We start from the raw sequence: 24,573 nt of genomic DNA on the forward strand, positions 1-24,573 counted from the left end.
TCAGATACAGATGATTCAGATGATGACACCATCATGATTGTTTCTGATGATGAAGAGCGTTAGTCCATACCATTGTATGGATTAATAGGAAAAACAGCCCTTTTAAGGGCTACAATTAAAGACAATAAACAACTATTTTCAGAGCTATCATTATACTTTCAATCAGAAATAGGTTAACACTATAGTCAAAACTTATGTGAAAGTATCATCATCCAACTCTGTAGTACTCATCATTATATTCAATGATTGAGAAAATATCAACTTCGACTTTTCAGTCAAAGTAGTACTCATCATATACACAGATATTCGATGATAAACCAAATCCTAACTTCGACTTTTTAGTCAAAGTAGTCATTTATCACATAATCTGTGAATTCTACTACTACCGTTTGTGCGAATAATGTAGCCCTGAAAAGGGCTGTTGTTTTTTTTTTGACCAGTAGGTCCACGGTTATTGTGCCACAGGTTGGACATTATTACATATAATACATGTAGATACTCGGGTGAAGTTTGTTAGTGGCCTCTCGCAAGCTTCACACCAATTTTGTCCCATTTCCATAATTGAGACAGTGTTGTGGGTGTTGACATGGGCATACCACCCTCCATTATTGTTTCTATGCGAATAAAACCGAAAGCAGCACCAGCATAGTTTTTTGTTCTCTCCATCTATTGTGCTGATCAATACGTATGCATCCATTGCACAATACAAATCCAAGGGATCTTCCAATGTCTCACTGACATTGAGCGTTCGCATACCGATCCTCAAAGCACCATCGCCTTCAGTTGTGTCAGCTTCTATCCCTTCATCATCTCCTTCTTCATCCATGACCCTCTCAAACTCCATCACGTCATCATCTTCGTCGCTTTGGTTGGCCTCGTTTTCAACTTCGTCTATCTCATCTTCATCGACTCCAACATCTTCTGCTTCAACTATCACTTCCTCTAGCGGAACATTGACATCATCATCATCTGATTCGTCTATCCAATTGTTTTCATCAACAGCAGATATTCTATTTAATGCAGCATTTATTTTTGCAGAATTCATCTTGTTGTTGTTTGCTCACAGTTGTAGAGAGTGAATGAATGAACTTCAGGATCGCAAGTCGACTTATACGATTGAATAGGAAACGGAAGTGGTACGACTCCCACCTATCACTTGACTCGTTTTAAGTGGGAGAGAAGGATATGGCATCTCTAGTCGATGAAAGAGTGGGCTAGTTGACGAAAGAGCGCATGCGCTAGTTTATTTTCTTCTATAAAAGGTGAAGTATCAGTAACATCATCACCTTTCCTATCCACATTCTATTGCTATCACATATCATTCCTCCAAACCTAAATAATCATTATCATGAGCTCCATGCCACTATTGATTGCTGAAGATGGTTCACCACTTGTTGATATCGATCACACTAATTTTGAAAATATTCCAGTATTACATTTACAGTCTCAAGACTCGATAAGTGATTTTGATATTAGCGACTTCGTTAACTTCGCAGATGTGCCGGAACCAATTCAACAAATTATCGTTGAAACTCCAATCATTTCACAATCATCATCATCCAAACACCTTCATCTACCCCCCTCTTGGTGTTGATAAAAAATCCAGAACTATCAAAAGGAAGGTTAATAATGCATCTTCATCGATTGTCACTGAGTTGAAAGAAAAAAAACAATCGAAAAGTGGTTTGCAGGAGAAAAAGCCCACAACGAAAAGTGACAGATCGAAGAGGAAGACAAAATGTGAACCCAAAGAAATGAAGGGTGATTTGATGACTGAATCGCTATCTTCTTTCACTCCATTACTTCGGTTTGGAGATATGAAAAAGAAAGCGAAATGCCGTCTTGTAAAGGCGCAAAAGGCTATTGCTGAACATGAAAAGAGTGAGCAAGCTATTAGTGTCAATAAGGACACTCTTCAAGCATTAGATGCTAAGATTGCATTAGCGAAAATTGAATTGGCTAACATGAGCAAAGAAGCAGATGAACTACGTTCAAAAATCATGAAAGATGACAAATTCAATCAACGTTCGAGAATGCAAGCACAGGCAGAGCTTGAGGAGTCGACTCGACTTTATGAGACGGCATTATCAGTGAGAGATAATTGGCGAAAAGAGTTGGAGAAAGCATTTCAAAGTGACAGCGATTAGTTTTGGGAATGGTATTGTGTTCTCAATATTGTGAGTTGAAAAAAATTTTAAGCGGGAATGGAGTATACAATTAATTTGGTTTGGTATACACAGAACATTGCGAATGGTTGGGGCAATGTTTACCGCTGCAATATTTTTTCAATTCACTTACATATAATTGAAATGAAAACAATAATGAACTTTAACATTACTTTATTCATAAATACATTATTAGATACATTTAAAGCATATTTGATTCATCAATCCAAGAATTCTGTTCACTAGGAAGTCCTAACCACTTTACATATACTTTATTTTTCCTTTTCTTCAGCACTTTCTCGATCAGATATACATCAGGATTTTCGGTTCGCAATAACTCTTCTTCGTAAAAACATCCTCTAATAGGTTGTTCATTCATATCTTCAAGATTATAGGTTGTGGGAAAGGTTTTATTGATTTTAACAATCTTGAAGAGTTCCGTGGTAAAGTTCGCAGTGTAAGACTTTTCAAAAATATTTTTGTATTTGCTTATTCGTACAATATCATTCAATCGGAATTTGGGTTTACTTTGTTTTTCTCCAACTCCATTGATACCTTTGAATATCAATCTTGTTGATGGATCAACATTAATGGGTGCCATACCTATTGTACGATGAACTTTATTGTTATATCTACTAGTTATAGTTGGAAGAATATCAAGCCATTTGTGGTGACCTCTCATCGAAAATTCCTTATAGAGCCACCCCTTTATTGTACGAATCACTCTTTCTGCTATAGCTGCCTTCTTTGTGCTAAATGTTGAATAATGATTGATATTATATTCTCGCATGAGAGATGAGAAGCTTTTATTGAAAAATTCTTTCCCTTGATCGCTTTGTATGTGTTTGGGGGAGTATTTGGCTTCTTTCAGTACATGTTTCATTGCATTAGTTACTGTACTACCTGTTTTATCTTTAACTGCTACAGTCCACAGATATTTGGAGTAACAATCTATCACTACAAGTATATATCGGTATCCTTCATTACTTTTTGCATAAGGTTGCAGTTCAGCTAAATCTATTTGCCATAGATCTGCAAAACCTTTGATGGTGGTTATTCTTCTACGAAAATTACGTCTTGCAGGTTTATGTAATTCATTAACAACTTGTCGTTTGACATCACTTATTTCATTAGTCATTCTATTTCAATATGATTAAAGAGAAAGTGTGATAATGTTACTGCATTGAATGATGATGTGACAGTGATCATTACATGTGAATATGTTAATATATTATACCTTCTTCACGTAATTCTTCAATTATTGAAATTATTTCATTGTCATGTCCTGTATGACCAGCTGACTTTGAAGCTACCAATAATCGTAGGCGAGCAACTAACTCTTTCGGTGAATTCCAGTACACATAATTCACAGGTTTAGAATTATATATTTTCTCCATTTTCACTCGTTTGAGTGCTCCACCAATTTTACTTCTACTTCTTATTGGATATTGTCGTGAGTCTAATAGAGGTTTGATAACTTCACGAAATTTTTTAGAATTTGTATTTTTAAAACCATTCTTCTGATGATATTGTTTATATGGAGCATTCGTTATTTTCAATATTTTGGAATATACTTGACGAGTTTCTTTATTATCAACATCTCGTGGATTCTTCAAAAAGATCATATCATACAATTCTGGACTACCTGCGCATTCATATTTTTTCACTTTATTAGCATCCCAAAATGAAATGTTTCCATCTTTGAAATGCACCACTAGACTTCCCATTTTCAGCTTTTGTGTAATAGGATCCATACGTACGCCAAATGTTCCATCATATGCTGGATTTCTAGATTTTACATTATTCAAATGTTTCATCAAAACATCTTCACCACTTTCATTCATAACAGGTGAGATGTCAGGATCCGAGGAATCGATGTGGGACGATGATGGTGTTTCGAATAGAGTTGTTCTCATATCGTCTTGAAGTGTGCTCGTGTCACTATTCACAGATGATACACTACCAAAAGATTGTTTTCTTCCTATTGGAGTACTCATGGGATAATTTGAAGTAGATTGAACAGTTCCATGATTTGGTGATAACACTGGTGATTTAGAAGTAGCGTTTGATGATAAAACATTCAATGGTTTCATTATGGGCTCATACAATCTTTCAAGTGTCGTACGATTTTCAATATTATCATTCTTGATAGAGTTGAATTTCTGCCTGACAGCTTCTGTTGTCTCTACTAGTTGACGTTTCAAATTCATTTCATTGTTTTTATTTTCAGAATCTTTTTTTGTATTCATAATGCCCTTTTTTAAATTATAGCCTAATTCGCTGATGAAGTGACCTCTACAATATTCAGTGATCGAATAAGTGTAAAAAACAAGATCATGGGTATATAAAACTATCGAATCCTTTGCGATATCTACCTTCATCTATTTTTCTATCCTTATCAATGACTAGAAATCCATATTGGTCCTCCCAGCATTTAACACACATCAATTGGAATTGTTTGAATGTTACATCGGGTGAAACATGATCTGAATAAATGTGATGTAAATTCGTCTCATCTTGTTTGAACATTAAAATGAAATTGGTATTGTCACGCACTAACTGTTTGGGTACCCGTGAATATGTCTGTGCTAGATAAAAACAATCAACATCCTTATGACGTCCCATACAGAAATATGATCTAATAATATCTTGCTTTTCACATATCACATCATCGAAAATGAAAACAGAATTAGGCTTAGCGTCGGAGGGTTCCACTATTTCTGCATTATTGCTGAATGTATAGAAACCTAATCCTTTTATAGGTTCCAAAACACTTCGCAAGTACTGATATTTAGGTTGATTGAGTGATTTCGAATAGAGATACACATTTCTAAATCTCAGTCCTTGTGGATGTGTTAATAGTGATATCATTGCATTCGTCTTTCCACAATTTGAAGGTCCTATAATGAGTCCTCGAACTGATGATGGAAGTAGTGGACCATGTCTGAATACCTTTTGTCCATTCAATCCACACCCAAATTTCTCATCTAGATTATCTACAGCAAACTTTTCTTTCTGTTTTACAATGCGCATCGTGCCGTGGTTGGAGACTATATAAATGTTATTAGCTTATTCATTTCAATGTGTACCATCAAACGATACGGACGTATTGAAAGTGATCGTAAAATTAAAAGAGGTTGTGGTTTTGTTAATGATTTAATAAACAAACTTCCTTTCGAATTACATCTACCCGGAGGTTATCAATACTGTGGACCGGGTACAAAATTGAAACAACGTTTAGCTCGTAACGACCCTGGAATCAATAAATTAGATATTGAATGCAAAAAACACGATATTCAATATTCTAAGCATCCATCCGATCTTGCAGCAAGACATTTAGCCGACAAAGAACTTGAATACAGCGCTTGGGATAGGGTTAAATCGAAGGACGCGAGTATTGGGGAAAGAGCAGCTGCATTACTTGTCACCAACATTATGAAAGCGAAAAGACATATGGGCATGGGTTGTAGTACCAATAAGAAAAAATGTAAGAGGAAACAAACAAAGAAAAATAAAATTAAAAAAGTTGCATTTGGTGCTGGGATAGTCCATAAAGTGCGAAATGTATTGAAGAAAGCTGGTGGGAATCAATTTGTGACGAATAATAGCAAAAAAGCTATCACTGTGGCATTGCAGGCGGCACGTAAATACCTTAAAGCTGCCGGTGGAAAGAAGAAAATCCGCACACACGCATAATTCCTGTTCCCAAGATCGGTGGACTTTTACCATTGATACCAATTTTTGCTGGACTATCCGCACTAGGAAGTTTGGCGGGAGCCGCTGCTGGTATTACCAAGGCCGTGAATTCGGCAAAAGCCAGCAGAGCGGCTTTAATGGAAGCCAATCGTCACAATAAAACCATGGAGGCTGTAGCATTAGGCAAACGCGGAAGTGGAATATATCTCAAACCATACCGTAAAGGTTTAGGACTATATTTAAAACCATACAAAGCCACAAACAAAACAAAAAAACTAATTGAACCCCTACCTCAGAGGCCTCTTACTGATCTCGATCTCAGTTATTATGCACAAAAAATGAAAATTCCACATTTTCGTGGTGTTTTTATGCGTGATAGATTACCATCTTCAGGTCCAAAACAAAACGAGACAGCTATTGTTAATTTAGATGGAATAAGTGGACCAGGAACACATTGGGTGGCATATAAAAAATGTGGGAAAGAAGTCACATATTTCGATAGTTTTGGAGATCTACCCCACCATTGGAATTGACTCGATTCTTTCGAAAATGTTCGAATGTAAAAATCAAATATAACTATGATCGACAACAGAAATTTAATACAGTTCTCTGTGGTCACTTGTGCTTGCAGTTTCTCTCTAAATAATTTTCCAAATAAAAATGGATTCAACACCAAAACTGGATCGGGAGGCTATCAAGGGAATGGGGTTTTCACTTAGAATGTTTTCAAAATATGGTACCTTGAAAAAAATGGATAAAGTGATGCTTGCAAATATGCCTAAGGAAGTGATACTTGCATGTGTTGCACATGAGATTGCATATGTTTGGGAAAAGTTGCCTAAGCATCTGCAAGATGACATCGATATAATGAAACATAGATATTGTTATGAGCACCACCACCACGATCAAAATTCAGAATCGGATGTTAATGACGGTCCTATACCTCGGAAATCTATGTGTTGTATTTGTAATATAGAGGATGTGAATATTGGTATCAATAAAAATGATACTTATTACAATACAACACCTTCCAAAAAGTGTAAATTGTCTCAAATGTGCTGTTGCTGTGTACAATAATAAATTGAAATGTGTTTCAAAATATTCATCAGTCATGTCACGAAAGTTCGAGCTACAAGCTGTCGGGACAAGTGTCTTGAGTGCGGATTTTTTTCCACCAATTGAATTGGATAGGAACAGTCGTTATGGATTAGGACTTTTGGGATTCTATGGATGCAATACAATCAATAATATAACTGAAGCTAATAACTTAGTTAGTTTTAGAATCAGTAATGACAACTCATCGATACCCCAAAAGTTGACAATTGAAATTCCATGTGGTGCTTATGAAATAGAAGAGATCAATGCCGTCATACAGAAACATATCATGTTCAGATTGTTTCATGATAAAAACCAAATGATGTCGTTGCAGATGATATTTTCTATCTACACGCCAATAATAATACATTCAAATGTGAAATGCGATCCAAATATGAAATTGATCTGACACATCCAAATTCAATAGCAGAAATGATGGGGTTCGCTCATGAAATATTTCCACCAAATCAGATACATGAATCATCATTACCAATAAACATTACAACTGTGAGACTTATCCGCTTAGATTGCAATATAATATCTGGTTCATATATAAATGGTGAAGAATCCCACATTCTTTTCTCATTCGATATTGATGTTGAACCTGGCTACAATCTTACTAAAGAACCACACAGTATTATATATATGCCTGTCAGTCCAGAAGGTCGTCAATTGATTCACAACATTACAGTGCGTATTTTGGATGAAAAAAATAACCTTATCGACTTTGGAAGTGAAGAAGAGATTTTCATTATTTTGGAATTGAAGAAAATCGAATAACTGTTGTTATGGGTTTCATTTATAATAGACAAAATCGCATTGAACAATCCCAAACGAGTTGCACTATCAAAAAGAAAGGTGTGCATAAAAAGAAGCTCATTCCACAAGTGTATGCTAAACAGTTAGCACATAACGCTCTGTCTGTGAGTGATCTTAAATTTTGAAATCGATTGGATTGAAAGTGAGAAAATAACAATGGTGCTCGAAACAAACAATGAAAAGTTGAATATATTCAATGAACCAGTGCTCGATCATTCTCTCATAAGTTTACATGAGCACACATATAAGCCCTATGGATCACCGCTATTCAGGAATTCGGATGAAATCAGAATTGCAATCAATAATCAAGATGTTATACTAGATATTGCCGAGAGCTTCATTTACATAGAAGGTAAATTCACCCCCAAAGATGTAGCGAAAACATGCTATCTCTCGAATAATGCAATTGCATTTCTCTTTGACGAAATTCGTTATGAAATGGGTGGTGAACAAGTGGCTGTTGTTAGAAAACCTGGGATAACATCTACAATGAAAACCATGATATCATTTGGACAATCTCATGCTAACACATTATTGACATCTGGTTGGGGACTTTCACAATTGAAGCAAGATATCTTGGATACAAACAGTCATGTTTTTAGTGGAAAACTACCACTGAAATATTTGATGGGTTTTGCTGAAGATTACAACAAAAGTATCTTGAATGCCAAACAGGAATTGATTTTGATTATCGCTCGATCATTCAAAAACTCATATATAGGTGAGGTTGATGCTGATTTGGAAATAAATAAAATCGAATGGAAAATAAGACATATTGTACCAGATGATAAACACAAGCTCAAACTTTTGAGTAGAATAAACAAAAGCGGTCTGAATGCCAAAATCAAGTTGGCGTATCGTATGTGGGACCTCTATGAACTACCATCATTACGTGGGACTTTTCAGACATATGGGCCATCAAAACAACTAACGCATTGGAAACTCCTCGTTTTGTCATCATCGCATTCCAAAGTACTACCACATCTGAAGATAGAACACAGGATATTACAAAATTCACAACTGCTGATATCAATAGTATTCGAGTATACTTGAATTCTGAAGTTTATCCATATGAGCGTTGGAATTTGAATTTCGATAAAAAACTTGATGCTCCTGCTTATTATGCTTTTGAGAGTTTCCAGCGAAGTTATTATGATAAAGATATGAGTGAACCTCTGATGGACATTGGACAATTTAGAGAGAATCCACTATTCGTCATCGATTGTTCTCAACAACCGAATGCAACAAAATCATCAACTATTGATATAAAGATTGAGTTTGAGACGAGGAAGACCAAGTTTCCAGACAACACTAAAGTATATGCATTAATTTTGCATGATACAGTTTTAACATACAATGCATTGGATGGTTCAGTTCATAGCAGATATTGACACTTTTTTTTTCACTCTATCATGTACTGTTTCATGATCTTTTTTTTTTATTTGTAACTGACTTATATCATGTATTGTATTTTATATCATATTTATTGTTTTGTAATCATTTTCTATTGTATTTCATGAGATTTAAATAAATAAAACATGAAAATAATACAAAGTTTTTTATTTGACATTATTTATGATTTACAGGAACATACAGACTATCTAAAATAACTTCTTCCTCATAATCATCATTTTCGCGACCATCTTCAATTTCCTCTCGATTTTCATCATTCAATTCAAAGTGATGAATAATCCATTCTGGCAAGTATGGTTGGAGGCTATACAGGAATCTTCTTAGGTTCAGTTCAATCATAACATCACAAAGTTGCCACAATTCCAATTCATTATCCAAAAATTTGTTACAAACTTCTGCACCACTCCAATAGTTCTCAGCATCACGAAGGCATAATTCGATTTGTTTTTCATCATAGCATACACTCATATCATAATTGCTTGCATGTTCGGCTCCATCACCCAACACCTTCAATTTAGACGACAAATGTTGAACCGATGATTTGAGATCTACAACATCGACCCAATCTTGACTTGCGTACTGCATCCACATCTTTAAATGGTGGAACTGAAATTGAATAAAAAAAACAATAAGCAACCTCCAATTTTTCAGTGATATAATACTCACATTCCCATTTTACTTGTAGTTACAAAGTGAGTGTATTCAACTAAGTTAGTAATGTTTATATTTCCATATAATTATTATCATCTAATATATGAATATTATAAAACAATAAGAAATTCATTATAATTACTATTATTATTCAATCATATTGAATTTGACTAGAGTTAGCGTTTTCACACCAAAAAAACTTCGTAAGCTATGACCTAAAGAAATTCACTATAAATTATTACTATTATTATTCAATTATATTGAATTTGACTAGAGATCGCGTTTTCATGCCAGCAAAACTTTGTTGGCTCTGTCCTAAATACATCATCGTATATTTACCACCTGATGAGTTGATACAAGATATATCGTCATCATTGAATTGCAACGAAATACGTTTTGGTAGCCATGTTTTAAATAATTTATCATTGCTCACATCTTGCAAAGTTAATAAAATTGATTTACCAAATCGTGTAGAATAAGTTGACATATTTTTAATTATGAACACTTCATCAATTGGCAATGATGATAAGGCCTTTTGCTCTACTATTTCAACCTCCTGTACAATCAAATTATTAATTTTATTCAAGTCTACTTTTGAAACGGACATGATGAAAATATATACGAAAATATAAACAATTTCCAACAGACAAATACACTCACCGTCTTCCTTCTATTACGAACTGAATAACACTCTACCAATTGCTAACTGCTGCAGATATATTCGTCTACTGATTTCATAGTGTGCCAGGCATTTCTTTTATATTAAACAGTGTGAGTCACCCCCACCATGAAACCGTGAAAGATTCACATTGCTAGTTGCTATCCACTAGAGATGCCTGACGTCACAGCCAAGCCCATCTCCCAACTTGATGCGATAACAGTTGCCGGTACGAGCAAGCAGTGGTCGTTGCGGTCTCGGAGAGGGTAGACGCTAGGCAAACGGTCCTCGGCTGCCGTTGTGTCACCATCGATAGCGGGGCTAGAGCGAACCTTCATCGCTTCGGGAGAGGTGAGGGCAGACCGATGAATACGCATTACTCTGCCACACGTCGTGGAGTGAACATGTCGCTCTCTAGCCGTTGAACGGTTATTGCTGTGACGTCACTCCACTACTAACTTGGTGCCCTAACACCGATGGAGCATTTATTACTTGGAGGATCTTCGAAGTATGCAGACGTATGTTTGTACATAGACAAACAAGCACATGATGAAACCCTGTACCGTGCATTCTCCTACACACACACACACACACACATAAACACACAAAATCTCATATGAAAAAAAAATCTGAACGATCCATGCACCAGACACTTCAAGGTCACAACGCCTTGACTTCACTGCACAACAAAAAAACTTCACCAAACAACAACCAATAAAAAAAGCAATTAATACGTCATAGTGGTGGGGGGAGGCCGAGAATCAGCTGTAAACAACTACTATTATTCCTTGCGATGAATCCTTTAACTTGAGCCCAAACCAACTCTATTGGATCCAATTCATAGTGATAAGGCGGCAACCGAAGAACCGACATTCCTTTAGTCTTCGCCATCTGATCGGTGACATACCTGACGAATTTTGACTTATGACGTTTAGCCAAGTTGAGGAGCTCCGCTTTTAACATGGTAGATTCAAAAGGAATAGCTTTCATTTGTAACCACTCAGTAAAATTTGCTTTCTTCCAATACGACGTCGGCAGCTTCTCGAATCGTATACTGTGGTAACTTGTATTATTCATTAATATTACGGATCCCTGCGGAAGTTTTACAAGTATGTTTTTAAAACCATTCTTCGAATACTGTGGCATCCATTTCTTGATGATAAATAATCCCCATTTTACTTCGATTCAAACACCATCAATCCATCTTTCACGAATCCTTCACTGCTGCCTATGTGAGTGATGATAAGACGACGACCTTTGCCAACTGGAATTTTCAAACCAGTGGACCAGTTATATACATTCATAGCAATAGTTTTTTCTTTTCATATTTAATGGTGACAATTTCGGACTCTTCACGATTCCCAAACAACTAGCTTCCATGTTGTATAGCTGTTTACTCAACGAGCTCTCGAATTAAACTGAAGAATATCACGAATAACGCCACTAAAAAGCCAAGTCGGTCTTATTGATGGGTGCGATGTGTCTGTTGACAGTATAATTCAAAGGAATATCTATTTATACCGCCTTCAAAAAAAACAATGTTTATTCAATCCCCTTCAACTAAATACCTATTTGTTGGAGAATGTCTTGGTTACTACTGGATATATTTTAACACTTTTCATTGTAGATTTGTTATTTTCTTTGTTATGAATGATATTTTCCAAGAATATATATTGCGTTTTCGTCGTATAAATTCATTTATTCAATTCGTTAAGAGTAAATAATTTGAATACAGTACGCCTATGGCACTAAAAAAGTAAACTTCCAGAAAGGTTTCAACAGGTCTTATGAAAATGTAATATGAAATTTTGAAAGGGGACATGTGATAATATATTACTACTCAATATTTGTGCTGACATAAAGTGAACATGTATTGGTAGTTTTTTGTTTTTCAATTCGATAAAACGATATTGAAACTGTTGTAGTTGTGGTAACTAATGTGATAATTAATGTATGCCAAAAACTTTATGAAGTTAATATACGGAGGAATTGTTTCAATATGACATTCAAAAGTTACAGTTGACTCAGATCCGACGATAGATACGTTAACTATCAGTTTTGATATGTCAACTGTCAGTCATGATACGCCAACTGTCAGTTTTCGCGCGTAAACTTTCCGTTGAAAGTTTTTCAAAAACTAAACAATTTTGTAACTCTAAACATCAAAAAGTAACATTATATCAATTAAATAACGCTAAAAACAACACTGATAACGACCACCGTGCACCGCGATTAATACCATCCGAGATTCCTTCTTCGTCTCGCCCCCCGCTCCCTTCCCCTCGTAATTTCTGTCGTTCATTGGTTCTCGTCCGACGTTATGCAATCTGACGAGTTGGCGTGTGCATCTTTCGCAGAGATGCACGATTCCACGGCCACCTTTCAATTTTCCTTCTCTCCCGCTCGTTTCGAAGGTTGTAATCGATGGGTTCATTGTTTTGGTTGAATATCAGGTCAGTTATTTATTTCTTTAGTTTCGTTATGAATCGGATTCTTTCCAGAGTTATTTATGTGGGCGGTGCGTAGAAACGAATGGAATATGAATGTTATCGTTCGAAAAGGAAATTAATGGGTAGATTTGAATAAAGAGCTGTGAACGTACGTGAACGAATGATTTGAATTGTTGGACTTTGCTATGAATTACTGTTTTCTAAACGAATATATATTTATCTGTAAATGTAGAGTAGAGAGGGTGAGTGTAGACCCACAGCACTTAGGCCACATGTGGCTCATTGTACATCCTCCCGAGTTGTCCTCCTAGGTCATCGTCCATCCTGTCCTTTCCAGGAAGGTGGACAGGTCGCTGGGAGACATCTCCTTTATATCGGAAGGTGTAGGCCAAGACTCGCCGAACACACACTCTCTATTGACGATAACTCCGGTCACTCGCATAGAACATGCCTGACAGTCTCATCTTCCTGTTCACACGTCCTGCACAGAAGTGTGTCCACTAACCCCATATTATGGAGGTGTTCCCTTAGTTGACAGTGGTCAGTCAGAAATCGTACTGTTAAGCATAAATTTTTCCTGGTTATCGCAAGGTATTTCTTCGGCGCCAGCTTCCCAGATTGCCCAAGATGATCCTGGCATGATCCAAGATGATCTTTAGGGATTGAGCATGGGTGTGGCGTTTAGCTAGTTCCGCAATTGTCGAAGTCATCAGGCCGTAAGTGCCTTTGGGTACTAAAATTCTTAGTCCAGCAGCTTCCTTGTCTAAATAGTCGGCAATGCGATTACCTTTACTCCTGTTGTGCCCTTTATGTTTTTGCCAGAAATTCCTTTCCTGATTATTTCTTTTGTGGCGATTGAGATACCAGCCAGTTCTGTTTGGACCACGCTGGTATTTTTCCCATTCCCCACTCAATCCTTAAGCTTAGTGATCTAGAGTACACTCCACATCCTGAGCCGTCTGTATATATGCGTATTGCATTTATAGCATCTGAGTTTGTGTTCTGTTTTATTTTGTAGGGTTTATTAAACACAAACCTGGGTTCAATTGAATCACTGGTTGCCTGGAGCAGAGGTTGCGCAGTAAGCGCTTCCCGCCATAGGCCCAGTCTCAACTGACCCATTTCTACTTCGAGGTTTACACCAGCCGTGCGCAATCGTACCATGGCCATTAACGCAACCTCCTTAATGTACAGGTTCAGAGGGGTCAGACCCGTAATTAATTTCATTGCCGCGGTTGATGTTCTTCTCATGGCTCCTTTGTTGTTTAAACAAGCCAGTCGCTGTATTTGATTAATTTTTGGATGGCCGTTGCTTGTAGAACTTTCGGTCCCCATGCAATGGCTCCGTACGTTAATATAGTCAAACCCGAGTTAGGAATCACACGTTAAAAGGTAAGACCTCGTTAATCCTTAGCTCGCACAAGTTTCGACTTCTAAGAGTTGTCGTTTGTAGGGGTGCGACAGCTGGTTAACGGAAAAACATATTTTAAACAGATTATTGCAGTGTTGATTCAGGTGACCATACGGGGTGAAAGACTCCATGCGCGTCCCACTGTCCTCCGACATTGCTCATAAGCCACATATGCTCATTTTGTTCTACTCTGTAGATGAGAGTTCCATGTTAGCTTCCTGTCGAGGATAGTACCAAGGTATTTCACCTCTTCAGAGAAGTTTTGTTTACTTTTGAATATTTCAGGAGGTTTTAAGCCCGATACACTTCTTTTCCTGGTGAAAAGGACCATCTCAGTCTTCTTGGAATTGATCGACAGTGAGTGTTCCTTACACCATGTTTATATTAATTTTGAGCCCATTCTACGCTCTATCGCACAGTGTGTTCACAAATTTGCCGGTCTGCAAGATAACTATGTCATCTGCATATGAAATTGTGTAGAATCCATTATTGTGGAGGTGATTAATCAGGCTATCCAGAATTATGTTCCAGAGAAGGGGTGATAAAACCTGTGGACATCCCCTCATGACCAGACCTTTCATGTCATTTGTCCATGTCATGTCCTTTGATGTCTTCTACATTGATACTTATTGCTCTACTAGAGAGCATCTTGAGTATCCATTCTCCTACTACCAGGGGGACATTCCTGGAGTGTAGTTGCCGGGTAATTGTTGGGAAGGTTGTTTTATCAAACGCTCCCTTGATAGAATATATATTTATTTGATATTTTTTGACAAACATAATTCTTTATTATTTGAGAACTGCTCAGGCACGTATCTTCATTCATACCTCAGACATTAAATGCTTCGCTTTATTGTAATAGAAAGCAGAAGTTGTACCGACAATCGTACATATGTCGTCACACTAGCTTTCGACAAACGCGCAGTTTCAATGTTACATATTTTGATAACGGTAAATGCTATAAATTTTTGTCATTCTCTTCTGAATGGTAAGCTCGATAAAACTATTTGAAAAATGCACAAAATCAGATTTGACCGAACGACCCTATTTTTAGTGATGATAATAGTTGAATTTTTGACCAGCAGTGTTGAAAATCTGCTGAGAAATTATTTTCATACCTAGACATCTCAATCTTGATTCTAAACTTTTTTTTTTTGTTTCAGTGTGAATACATTTAGGCTGGCGGGCCATACGTGAATATGCTAGGCAGCCCTGCTGGGCCGGGCGGGCCATCCCAGAGAGGACTTTGGCCCCTGGCCCCGGCACCGGCACCTACTGCAACTACCTTTTCAACTGATGGTGAGTTTTTTGTTTCAGTTATTCTAAAGCAAACACTGTTTTGGATTTTTTTTAAGTTCGCCTCCTTCTCGGTAGACCTTTTCTTTTTTTTTCACGTACCTACTTGGCCCCCTTTACGTGGTTATCCGAACCACCTCGGCCTGGATACCGGCGTGAATAAAGAGGCCCTCACTTCAATTTGATAAAACTTTCACATTTCACGTACTTGAGGGACAATTACTACACAGAAAGAAGTCTGCGATGGCACATGACATCCATGAGTGTCGGTTAAATTGTGGTAAAGTTGTATATTTCAGAGACCTATTCAATGATGTAAAGAAATCAAATATTGCTCTTTTGGTTCTGGAGATATACAGAAAAAACAAAAAAATCCCAAATAATTTTTTTGCCTATATCTTCTTTATTCGCTGACATATTGAAAATCTCTACACATTTTGCTATCGGCACTTGATGTGGGCTCTCAGAATATATCCATGAATCTTTTATAGAGGCTGTCATCTGACTTGGGCCACCCCCATTTTTGAAATTTTCAATTGTTGTAGTTATAGTAAATTGTTGTAGTTTTTGGATCGTAGACGTTCACTTCATACTGAGAAATCAAATTCAATTTCATATTTCGGGATGTTTCGGTAATATTCGATTATAATTGTATGGATTTATTCCCTTTTGAATTACGGTCCTGGAAATTGGTTGACTGAGGTGAATAAAAACACAATGGCAACTTTCACGTCTCCCTATGTACCGTAGAGTTCTTCGAGATTTTTTTTTCATTTTTTGGTACCTATTCATATTTTTTCCATTGCTCTGAGCGTTTTCTACAATGAACTTCGAATAAGAGAACCTTTTATGATTATTTGAAACATATCTACATCAAAAATATATTTTATGTATTTTAATAAGCCGAAAAAGAAAAAAATTATTGGCGTAATACATGTTCGAATTGGAGTCCTTCCATTTCGAGACATTCAAAATCCTCAATCTCTAGTCTTCCACATTTTCTATCTCTCTGCCAGCGTAAATCCTATTTCCAATGTCCCCCATAGAAAATAGTCCAAAATAGTAAGATCTGATGATCTTGCAGACCATCTTATTGTCTCATTATTTGTCTCGAAATAGAAGGACTCCAATTCGAACATTTATTGCACAATTAATTTTTTTGTGTATATAAACTACTTACTTCATTTCAATTCTCATTATAATTATAGTGTTCGTTTCGGATGTTATTATTGCTCCATTTTTTTTTCTGCTCATCAAAACACATTGTTGTTGATATGTTTCAGATAATCATAAAAGGTTTTCTTATTCGAATTTCATTGTAGAAAACGCTCAGAGCAATGGATAAAATATGAATAGGTACCTAAAAATAAAAAAAAACTCTCTTAAAACTCTACGGTTCATAGGGAGACGTGAAAGTTGCTATTGTGTTTTTATTCAACTCAGTCAACCAATTTCCAGGGCCGTAATTTAAAAGGGAATAATTCACACAATTATTATCGAATATTACCGAAAAATCCCGAAATATAAAATTAAATTCAATTTTTCAGTATGAAGTGAACGTCTACGATGAAAAAACTGCAACAAAAAATACAGGTCCGTATTTAAAAATTCAAAGATGGGGGTGGCCCAAGTCAGATGACACCCTGTATAAAAGATTCATGGATATATTCTGAGAGCCCACATCAAGTGCCACTAGCAAAATGTGGTCATATTTTCAATATGTCTGCGAATAAAGAAGATATAGGCAAAAAAATAATTTGGGATTTTTTCGTTTTTCCTGTATATCTCCAGAACCAAAAGAGCTATATTCGATTTCTTTACATCATTGAATAGGTCTCTAAAATACGAAACTTTGTCACATCATTCAACCGACACTCTATCTCTTATCGTTTACGAGATCCCCATGTACAGAAACGAATTTGAATAGCCCTGTATAATACCTTAGTGGTTTTCAGCTGAAGGACTTTTGTTACAAACTTCTGGAAAATTATTACCTATGAGAAATGAAAATTAATGTGATGTTTCTCACTCAACTGATTTTCAAGAGAAACTGATATATTTTCAAATTAGAAACCCCTTTTTCAGTAGTGAATTACTGAAAGAAAATTTTCGATATAAAACCAAGAACCGTCTTTTTCAGAATGTTATTATTCATTAAAAACGAAAATCATTAGTACGAAGGAAAAAATAACAACTCTTTCATCCCAGGCTTATTGAAATACAACTAGTTCTCGAGTTATAGGGTACTTCATTGAGCGGTTCCTATCTTTAAATTTACATAAAACGAAGTGTGTGTTAAATATCATAGAAATTCGTTTGAAAGACTTACTGATGTAGAATATAACATCGTTCAAATGTCCGCCACAGCTTCTTTGGAACGTCCAATTTTCCATAACTCTGGCGCATAAATCAGGCTGAATTTGAACGATAGCATGAGTTATGTTGGCTAAAAGGACCGCTGTGGTTTGTGGCTTATTCGCATATACCTGCGACTTAAGAGAGCCCCACAAGAAAAAGTCTAACGGGGTCAAATCGCACGATCTCGGTGGCCAGTTCTCATCACCTCCACGTGAGATGACCATGCCCTCAAATCGCTCGTGCAGAATATCCAATGTGGCATGAGCTGTGTGACACGTGGCGCCGTCTTGTTGAAACCAAATGTCGTTGGTGTCCAGATCATCCAATTCAGGGTAAAAGAAGTTGGTAATCGTCGACCTATAGTGCTCGCCGTTGACAGTGGCCAGTGGATCTCATGTGGATTGGCATCGTTCCAAATTCGACAATTTTGTTTGTTCACGTACCCATTCATTCAGAAATGGACCTTAACGTTGATGACGGTTTCATAATGAAAAATAGGGTCATTCACCTTCAGTTCCTGGATAAGTTGAATTTTGTACGGACGCAGGTTCAAGTCAAGACGCAAAATTCACCAAGTTGTGATCTGCGAAAGGCCGAATTCTTCTGAGCGATTCGGATTCTCCTGCACACTCTCACAGATAGTGGACATTTTTTTCGACATATCTTACGTTTCGTCGACCTACGGGTGTTTGTCGATAGTTCACTGAACCAGTGGACTCAAATTTATCCACCACATGGCGAATAGTCCTCTCGGTAGGACGATTATGGCGACCGTAAAATGGGTGAAGCGGGCGGTACGTTGCCCGAAAAGAACACCTATTTTGATGAATCAATTTTATTATTTGCACGTTTTGTTGAATGCTATATTCTTCCATGGTGATTTGGCAAAACAGACTGAATAAATGACAACTAATTTGACAAATGTAGCTTCAACAAGACGGCCGTTATCAATTGTCAAAGTTCGGAAGTCCCTGTTGGAAGACCCGTTACCTTTTTTGTGGACGGACTTTATCGACACGTCTGCCCATTACCACGGCCACCGCGAAACTTGGTATCATACATCATTTTCTTACAGTACAGCATCCCGCCGCAAAATCACTACGTTCATAGCGTGGTTATTCAAACTCAAATTTTTACATACATTCATGGGTTGCCAGTCAAAAAGTGGCCGTCAATATTTTTATTTGAAGGATCGATTGCAGCTTGAGAAATGGTTCTTAAGCGGATTCCTGTCGTAAATATATTCTCCCATTCACAAATCTATGTAAAAATATGGGTTTGGTTAACTACGCTATGGACGTAGTGATTCTACAGCGGGATCCTAGACTATTACGAGTTTGAATTACATAGGACACTTGAACTCCGTTCCTGAATTCGAATTCTGACAGAACATTTTTCAATTTTTGATGCGACTCTAGGTTTATTGGATAACCCGGTGTCAAAAAAGCGTAAACACCCTTTGAAGAACAGTTTTCAATACTCGATGCGATTGTAGGTTTAATGGACAACCCGATGTCAAAAAAGCGTAAACACTCTTTAATTTCGAACAACGAAAATACTGAAACATTATGCGCCGGCAATATTAGTTATATTGCGACTTTTTCATGAGTTCTTATTTCGTTTCTGATAATGATTTATGGTGTAGCATGTGGCATAGAGAGAGTGTGTGGGTGACAGTAGCTGTACTGAACGTCACATCCTTGAGTGTGTCATATATCATAGCACAAGTTTCGATTTAATGGGTACCTTTAGAACTTTCCTGTGGGTGTGAATGGGGAAGAGAATACGCATCTGATGTATACGTCAGTTTTTTAAATAGTTCCTCTACAAAAAATATATTAAGAAAAATTGCTCATCATTGTTTGTTGATAAACTGGTTCGAAAATTGGCTGGTTTTCCGAATGAATTGATTATTATATGACTTCATATAAAGCAACGTTTCAGAGCCTTAGACTCTAGTATGTACTGCAATCTTATCTTAATGATTGGATTAGTTTTGTTTTTCACTAACTTTTTTGTGGATCATCATTGTAATATGCAAACACAATTTTGAAAGTCAAAATGTTTTATTATTCAACATGTTCTCTTTTGGCTACATTTATTATAGTGAAACTGCAACACCCCTAGATCTTTCAAGAAATAGAGTGACTTTTCATTTTTCTCAAAAAAATTAATCATTCATTCATCAATTTCTATTCTGTCCCCTTCAAAGTAGTCCCCCTCTTATATAATATACTTGTTCCAGCGTTTTTTCATTTCTCGAAGCAGTCTGGTATGCACTTTTTGGTATGTCATTGATCAATTCGGTTTTTATCTCCTTTCATGGAAAAAGTCGCGGGAGGCCAAATCTGGTGAATACGGTGGCTGAAGCATGATTACGGTGTTGTTTTTTGTCAAAAAATTATGAACAAGTGACGAGTGAGCAGGTGCATTATCGTGGTGCAAAAGCCATGAATTGTTTTTCACAATACCGGACGTTTTCTTTGTATTGTTTCTCGCAAGCGGCGCATAACTCCAAGATAATAATTCTTATTGACCGTACGACTATTTGGCAAGAACTCCTGATGCACTACGCCACAATAATCGAAGAAAACAGCGAGGAAAACCTAGACATTTGATCTGATTTCGCATGATTTTTTTGATCTTGGTTCTCATGGGCTCTTGATTGGGACGATAGGACTTTGGTTTCGATGTCATAACTATATAACCATGATTCATCACCAGTTATGATCCTTTTAGGTAAATCTGGATCGCCGTTGACGTCATTTATCAATTCCTGAGCGATGCTCATGCGACGGTTTTTTATGATCAGAATTCAACAATTCTGGAACTTCGCTGCCACACGATTCACGACCAAAATTTCCGAAAAAAATGAATTGCATGAGCCAACCGATATGCCGAAATCAACTTTTCTAATAGTGATTCGACAATTCTCCATAACAACTTTCTTCACTTTCTCAACATTTCCATCAGTTGTTGTTGTGCTGGGGTATCCAGGGCAAGCGTCGTCATTCACATCTTCTGGACCAGCTGTGAAAAGATTGTACCACTTGTAAACATTTTTCTGACTCAGAGTACAATCACTGTATGCCCCTGTCAACATTTCAACTATTTTTGAGCACCTATTTCCATTTTTACACAAAATTTGATTAATTTTCTAAAACCAACATGAAAAAATATCCCGTCAAATTCGAATATTCACCATATTTTTTTAACAACCCACGTACGTTTTTATCATACTTTGCAAATTAGATCTACCACAACTTCGTTGGAAGAAAATTTACAACCTTTTAGACGAACGTTGCTAGTAATAATATTCCTATTCATTTTTTTCTAAAAGGACGTTTTACAAAATAGCGAAATACAAAGAAACATGGAAACAAAAGCGAAGTTCAGCTTCATTAGTGGAAGATTTCACTATTTAAAACAGTGTGTTTATGCAATAAAGGAATATACATGAAAATAAAGTGAGCTACATTTCATAGAAACACACTGTAGTTTTGAATAATATTTGTCATCGCCACTACTGAGTTGAATTCGCTCATCAGAGAGTAGAACATACTGAATTAACCTCATCATATATGCTCAAAGATGAAGATCAGTCAGTATGTAAGATATACTTCAGTGTGTAGAAGCCAAATTGAATAAATTCATAATTTGGGTTACTGTATATATTTGAATTTGTACACATTGCTCTTTACAATACCCATAAAAAATCTAATGATGAAAGATCAGGTGATCGCGCTGGCCATTCAATCGATCCTCGCCTCCCTATCCACCGATTGGGAAATGTATCGAGATATTGCCGGACATTAACTTGGTGGTGGTGCTCCATCCTACTCAAACCATATCGTATTACTGGAACTTGAGGGTTTCCTGGATCAGAATATAAATTTACTAAACTTGGAATGACATAATTTTGAAGTAGTACCAAATAATTATCGCCTTTGCCTTTGATATGGTTTCCTACAATCACTGCCCAAACATTAATCTTTTGAGGATATGGCGTGTGTTCTTCTCTTATCCAGTGAGGTTTTTTCGTTGACCAGTTACGGCAATTTTGCCGATTAGCATGGCCGTTAAGAGACAGACTACACTCATCAGAAAACATAACGTCTTTTAATTGGATGATACTGTTATCCAACATGTCCAACATTTGCTCACAAAAATAAGTTCTTCTACCTATATCATCTTCCATGAGCTCCCGATTAGGAATCATTTTATAGGGATGCATTTTTTTTTTCAATATGTTTACTATCGATGTATAGCTAACATTGAATGTAGTGGATGCCTGTCTACTCGATGTATGTGGGTTTTCCTCCAACTCAAGCATCACATCTAATTTGAATTCATCACTCATTGCATTGGCAACTACTTTTTTTATCTGCCCCGCATGACCAAGTTCGCGAAACTGCTTGTCTATTTTGCTTATTGTTCCTCGAGATATGGGCGGTAAATTAATAAGTTTCTCATGAAATGGAGAGCTTATTTCCTGTTGTGTTCGGGTTTTATCTCGGTAACCAATCATTTGTAAAACTGTTTTTTTATGCATGTGCGTTGATCTAACCATTTGTCAGACTTGAATTTAACGAACTTTTAACTTGAATTAAAATACTGACAACTAATGTAACATGAAAAACAAGTTGACAAGGCGTTTTAAAGTAACTTTGCCACGGAAATTATTTACAGTTTTTTAAAAGATACCATCTAAAAAGAACATTGTAATGGTTTTTGCTTACTTTCTAATAATTAGTTTTGAGTATATTGCAATAAGTTTTGAATGTATTTTACGAATTTCGGTAACTACATGATTTTTATTTATTTTATCTCAATTGTTGCAATAAACTTGAAAGCGATAACATTGTTGAATAGAGAATGAAGAGACCTTTCAAACGATATATCATACTTCCCATTTAAATATTTTGGGGTTGTATTTGCCATTCGACGGGGGTTAAAGGTAGGGTAGCATTTTTGTGTGTTTCGGGATTTTGTTAAAATATGTACCTTAACCGAAATAATGAATTTATTCAATTTGACTTTAACACACTGTATGTCATACACAGTTATCCGTTGATCATATTATTACAGTTTTGCCAAGTATGATTAATAATCCAAATCAAAAAAAAAATAATAAGTTTGCAGTTCTTCAAACCGAACCTCGTGCTAGTAATCGCACGTCAAAGTATAAGACTTCGTTAATCGTTAGCTCTCACAAGTTCTGACTTCTAAGGGTTGTTTGTTCGTAAGAGGGCGACAGCTGGTTAACGGTACTCCTACCATAACCCACAAAATTAGCCTAATTCTTTAAAGAAGATATTTCCAGATGGTGGATAGGAAGAAGGGATGCATCTCAGTGGTCTCCTCGGTTACCCGACTTGAACCTTTGGAAGCTTTTGGGGTGACACAAACAATTTTCTTCGAACCAATACGTTTCGATCCGTGTGCGGCCAGCCTCACATTCTTCCCGAAACCGATAAAATTATTTGTTTGATCATACACAAATTTGTGTGAAGTATCCAATTAGAGCAACTCGATGTTAACTTCAAAGGGACATTTCGCCAACATTCTCGAATGCAAATTATACAATGGAATATTCCATAATGGTTATCCAACTGAAATACACGGTCGTAGACACAACAGTCGACGTCGCGCCTCTTACGTTGTTTCACTTATCAATTCTGTGGCTATACGTAATGAGCCAACGTCACACAGTATCCATCGCCTTTCTGTATTGTGCTGACGACGGGGCATTGTACTTTCCGAAAGCACAACCATCGTTACGGAATGAATTATCAAAATGCGTTGAGTAACTTGAGATGGCTGCGTTGTCGTTTCGAGATTTGCGGCTGCTCGCTCGAACAATTCGATATTGTTTGTGGCTTAAGGGAAATATAGTGCCTGCCATGAATAACGCATTCTGCGGATCATGCAGTGCATTTCTTTAATGTCCCCCCCTTTAATTTTTTGAACGGGTCAACTCAAAAATTTGAAATTTGGATCAATAAAATTAATGCATAAATACTTTATTCCAACAACACGATGAGGTTTGTTAAGTTATTTTGTATTTATAAAAACGACAAAAATGTCAGTACGACAATAAACATCATTTAGTTTTCGGTTTTACTAGTAGAAAGGTACCACGTCAACAGTATCTAAAATGGTCAATTCCCGTCCATTGGAAGAAACAATTGAAGCGATTTTTATTTATGGTGCGACGCGTAACTTTCACGACACCGAAAGGATTTTCAATGAATGTTTTCCGAATGGTCCTATCTGTAGAAAATATTTGAGGGAAATATCCAAATTCACAACTACCGGTAGTGTACATATCAAAAAGCCCCCAGGTCATCCGTCCATTCCGGAAGAACAGCAAGTGCAAATAATTGGTGAGATGGTAGTAAAGCCGGAACAGTCTACTTATTCCGTTGCGAATGTTTGTGAGGTGTCTCCTTCTACTGTGTGAAGACTTCTGTATCATCCATACAAAATTAAAACGCTACACCAATTAACTGAAGATGACCCTGATCGAAGAACAGAATTCTGCGAAATCATGACGGAAAC

The 24,573-nt window shown here is 36.7% G+C and overlaps 1 protein-coding gene across 3 annotated transcripts in view; it reads left to right on the plus strand.

Annotated features, from left to right (window-relative positions):
• The window catches only part of wge (BAH domain and coiled-coil containing protein winged eye), a 277,971-nt gene that overhangs the window by 125,470 nt on the left and 127,928 nt on the right, over positions 1–24,573 (plus strand). For all 3 annotated transcript variants that reach the window (XM_074179834.1, XM_074179832.1, XM_074179833.1), the window contains exon 2: positions 15,522–15,657. In XM_074179834.1, coding sequence (XP_074035935.1) covers positions 15,558–15,657 — 100 coding nt within the window. In that variant the 5' untranslated portion in view covers positions 15,522–15,557. The remainder of the gene's footprint in view (positions 1–15,521; positions 15,658–24,573) is intronic.

This window comes from Leptinotarsa decemlineata, unplaced genomic scaffold (assembly GCF_025532065.1).
Source record: "Leptinotarsa decemlineata unplaced genomic scaffold, Ldec_3_MD MMD2_tig00026282_RagTag_RagTag, whole genome shotgun sequence".
NCBI lineage: Eukaryota > Metazoa > Arthropoda > Insecta > Coleoptera > Chrysomelidae > Leptinotarsa > Leptinotarsa decemlineata.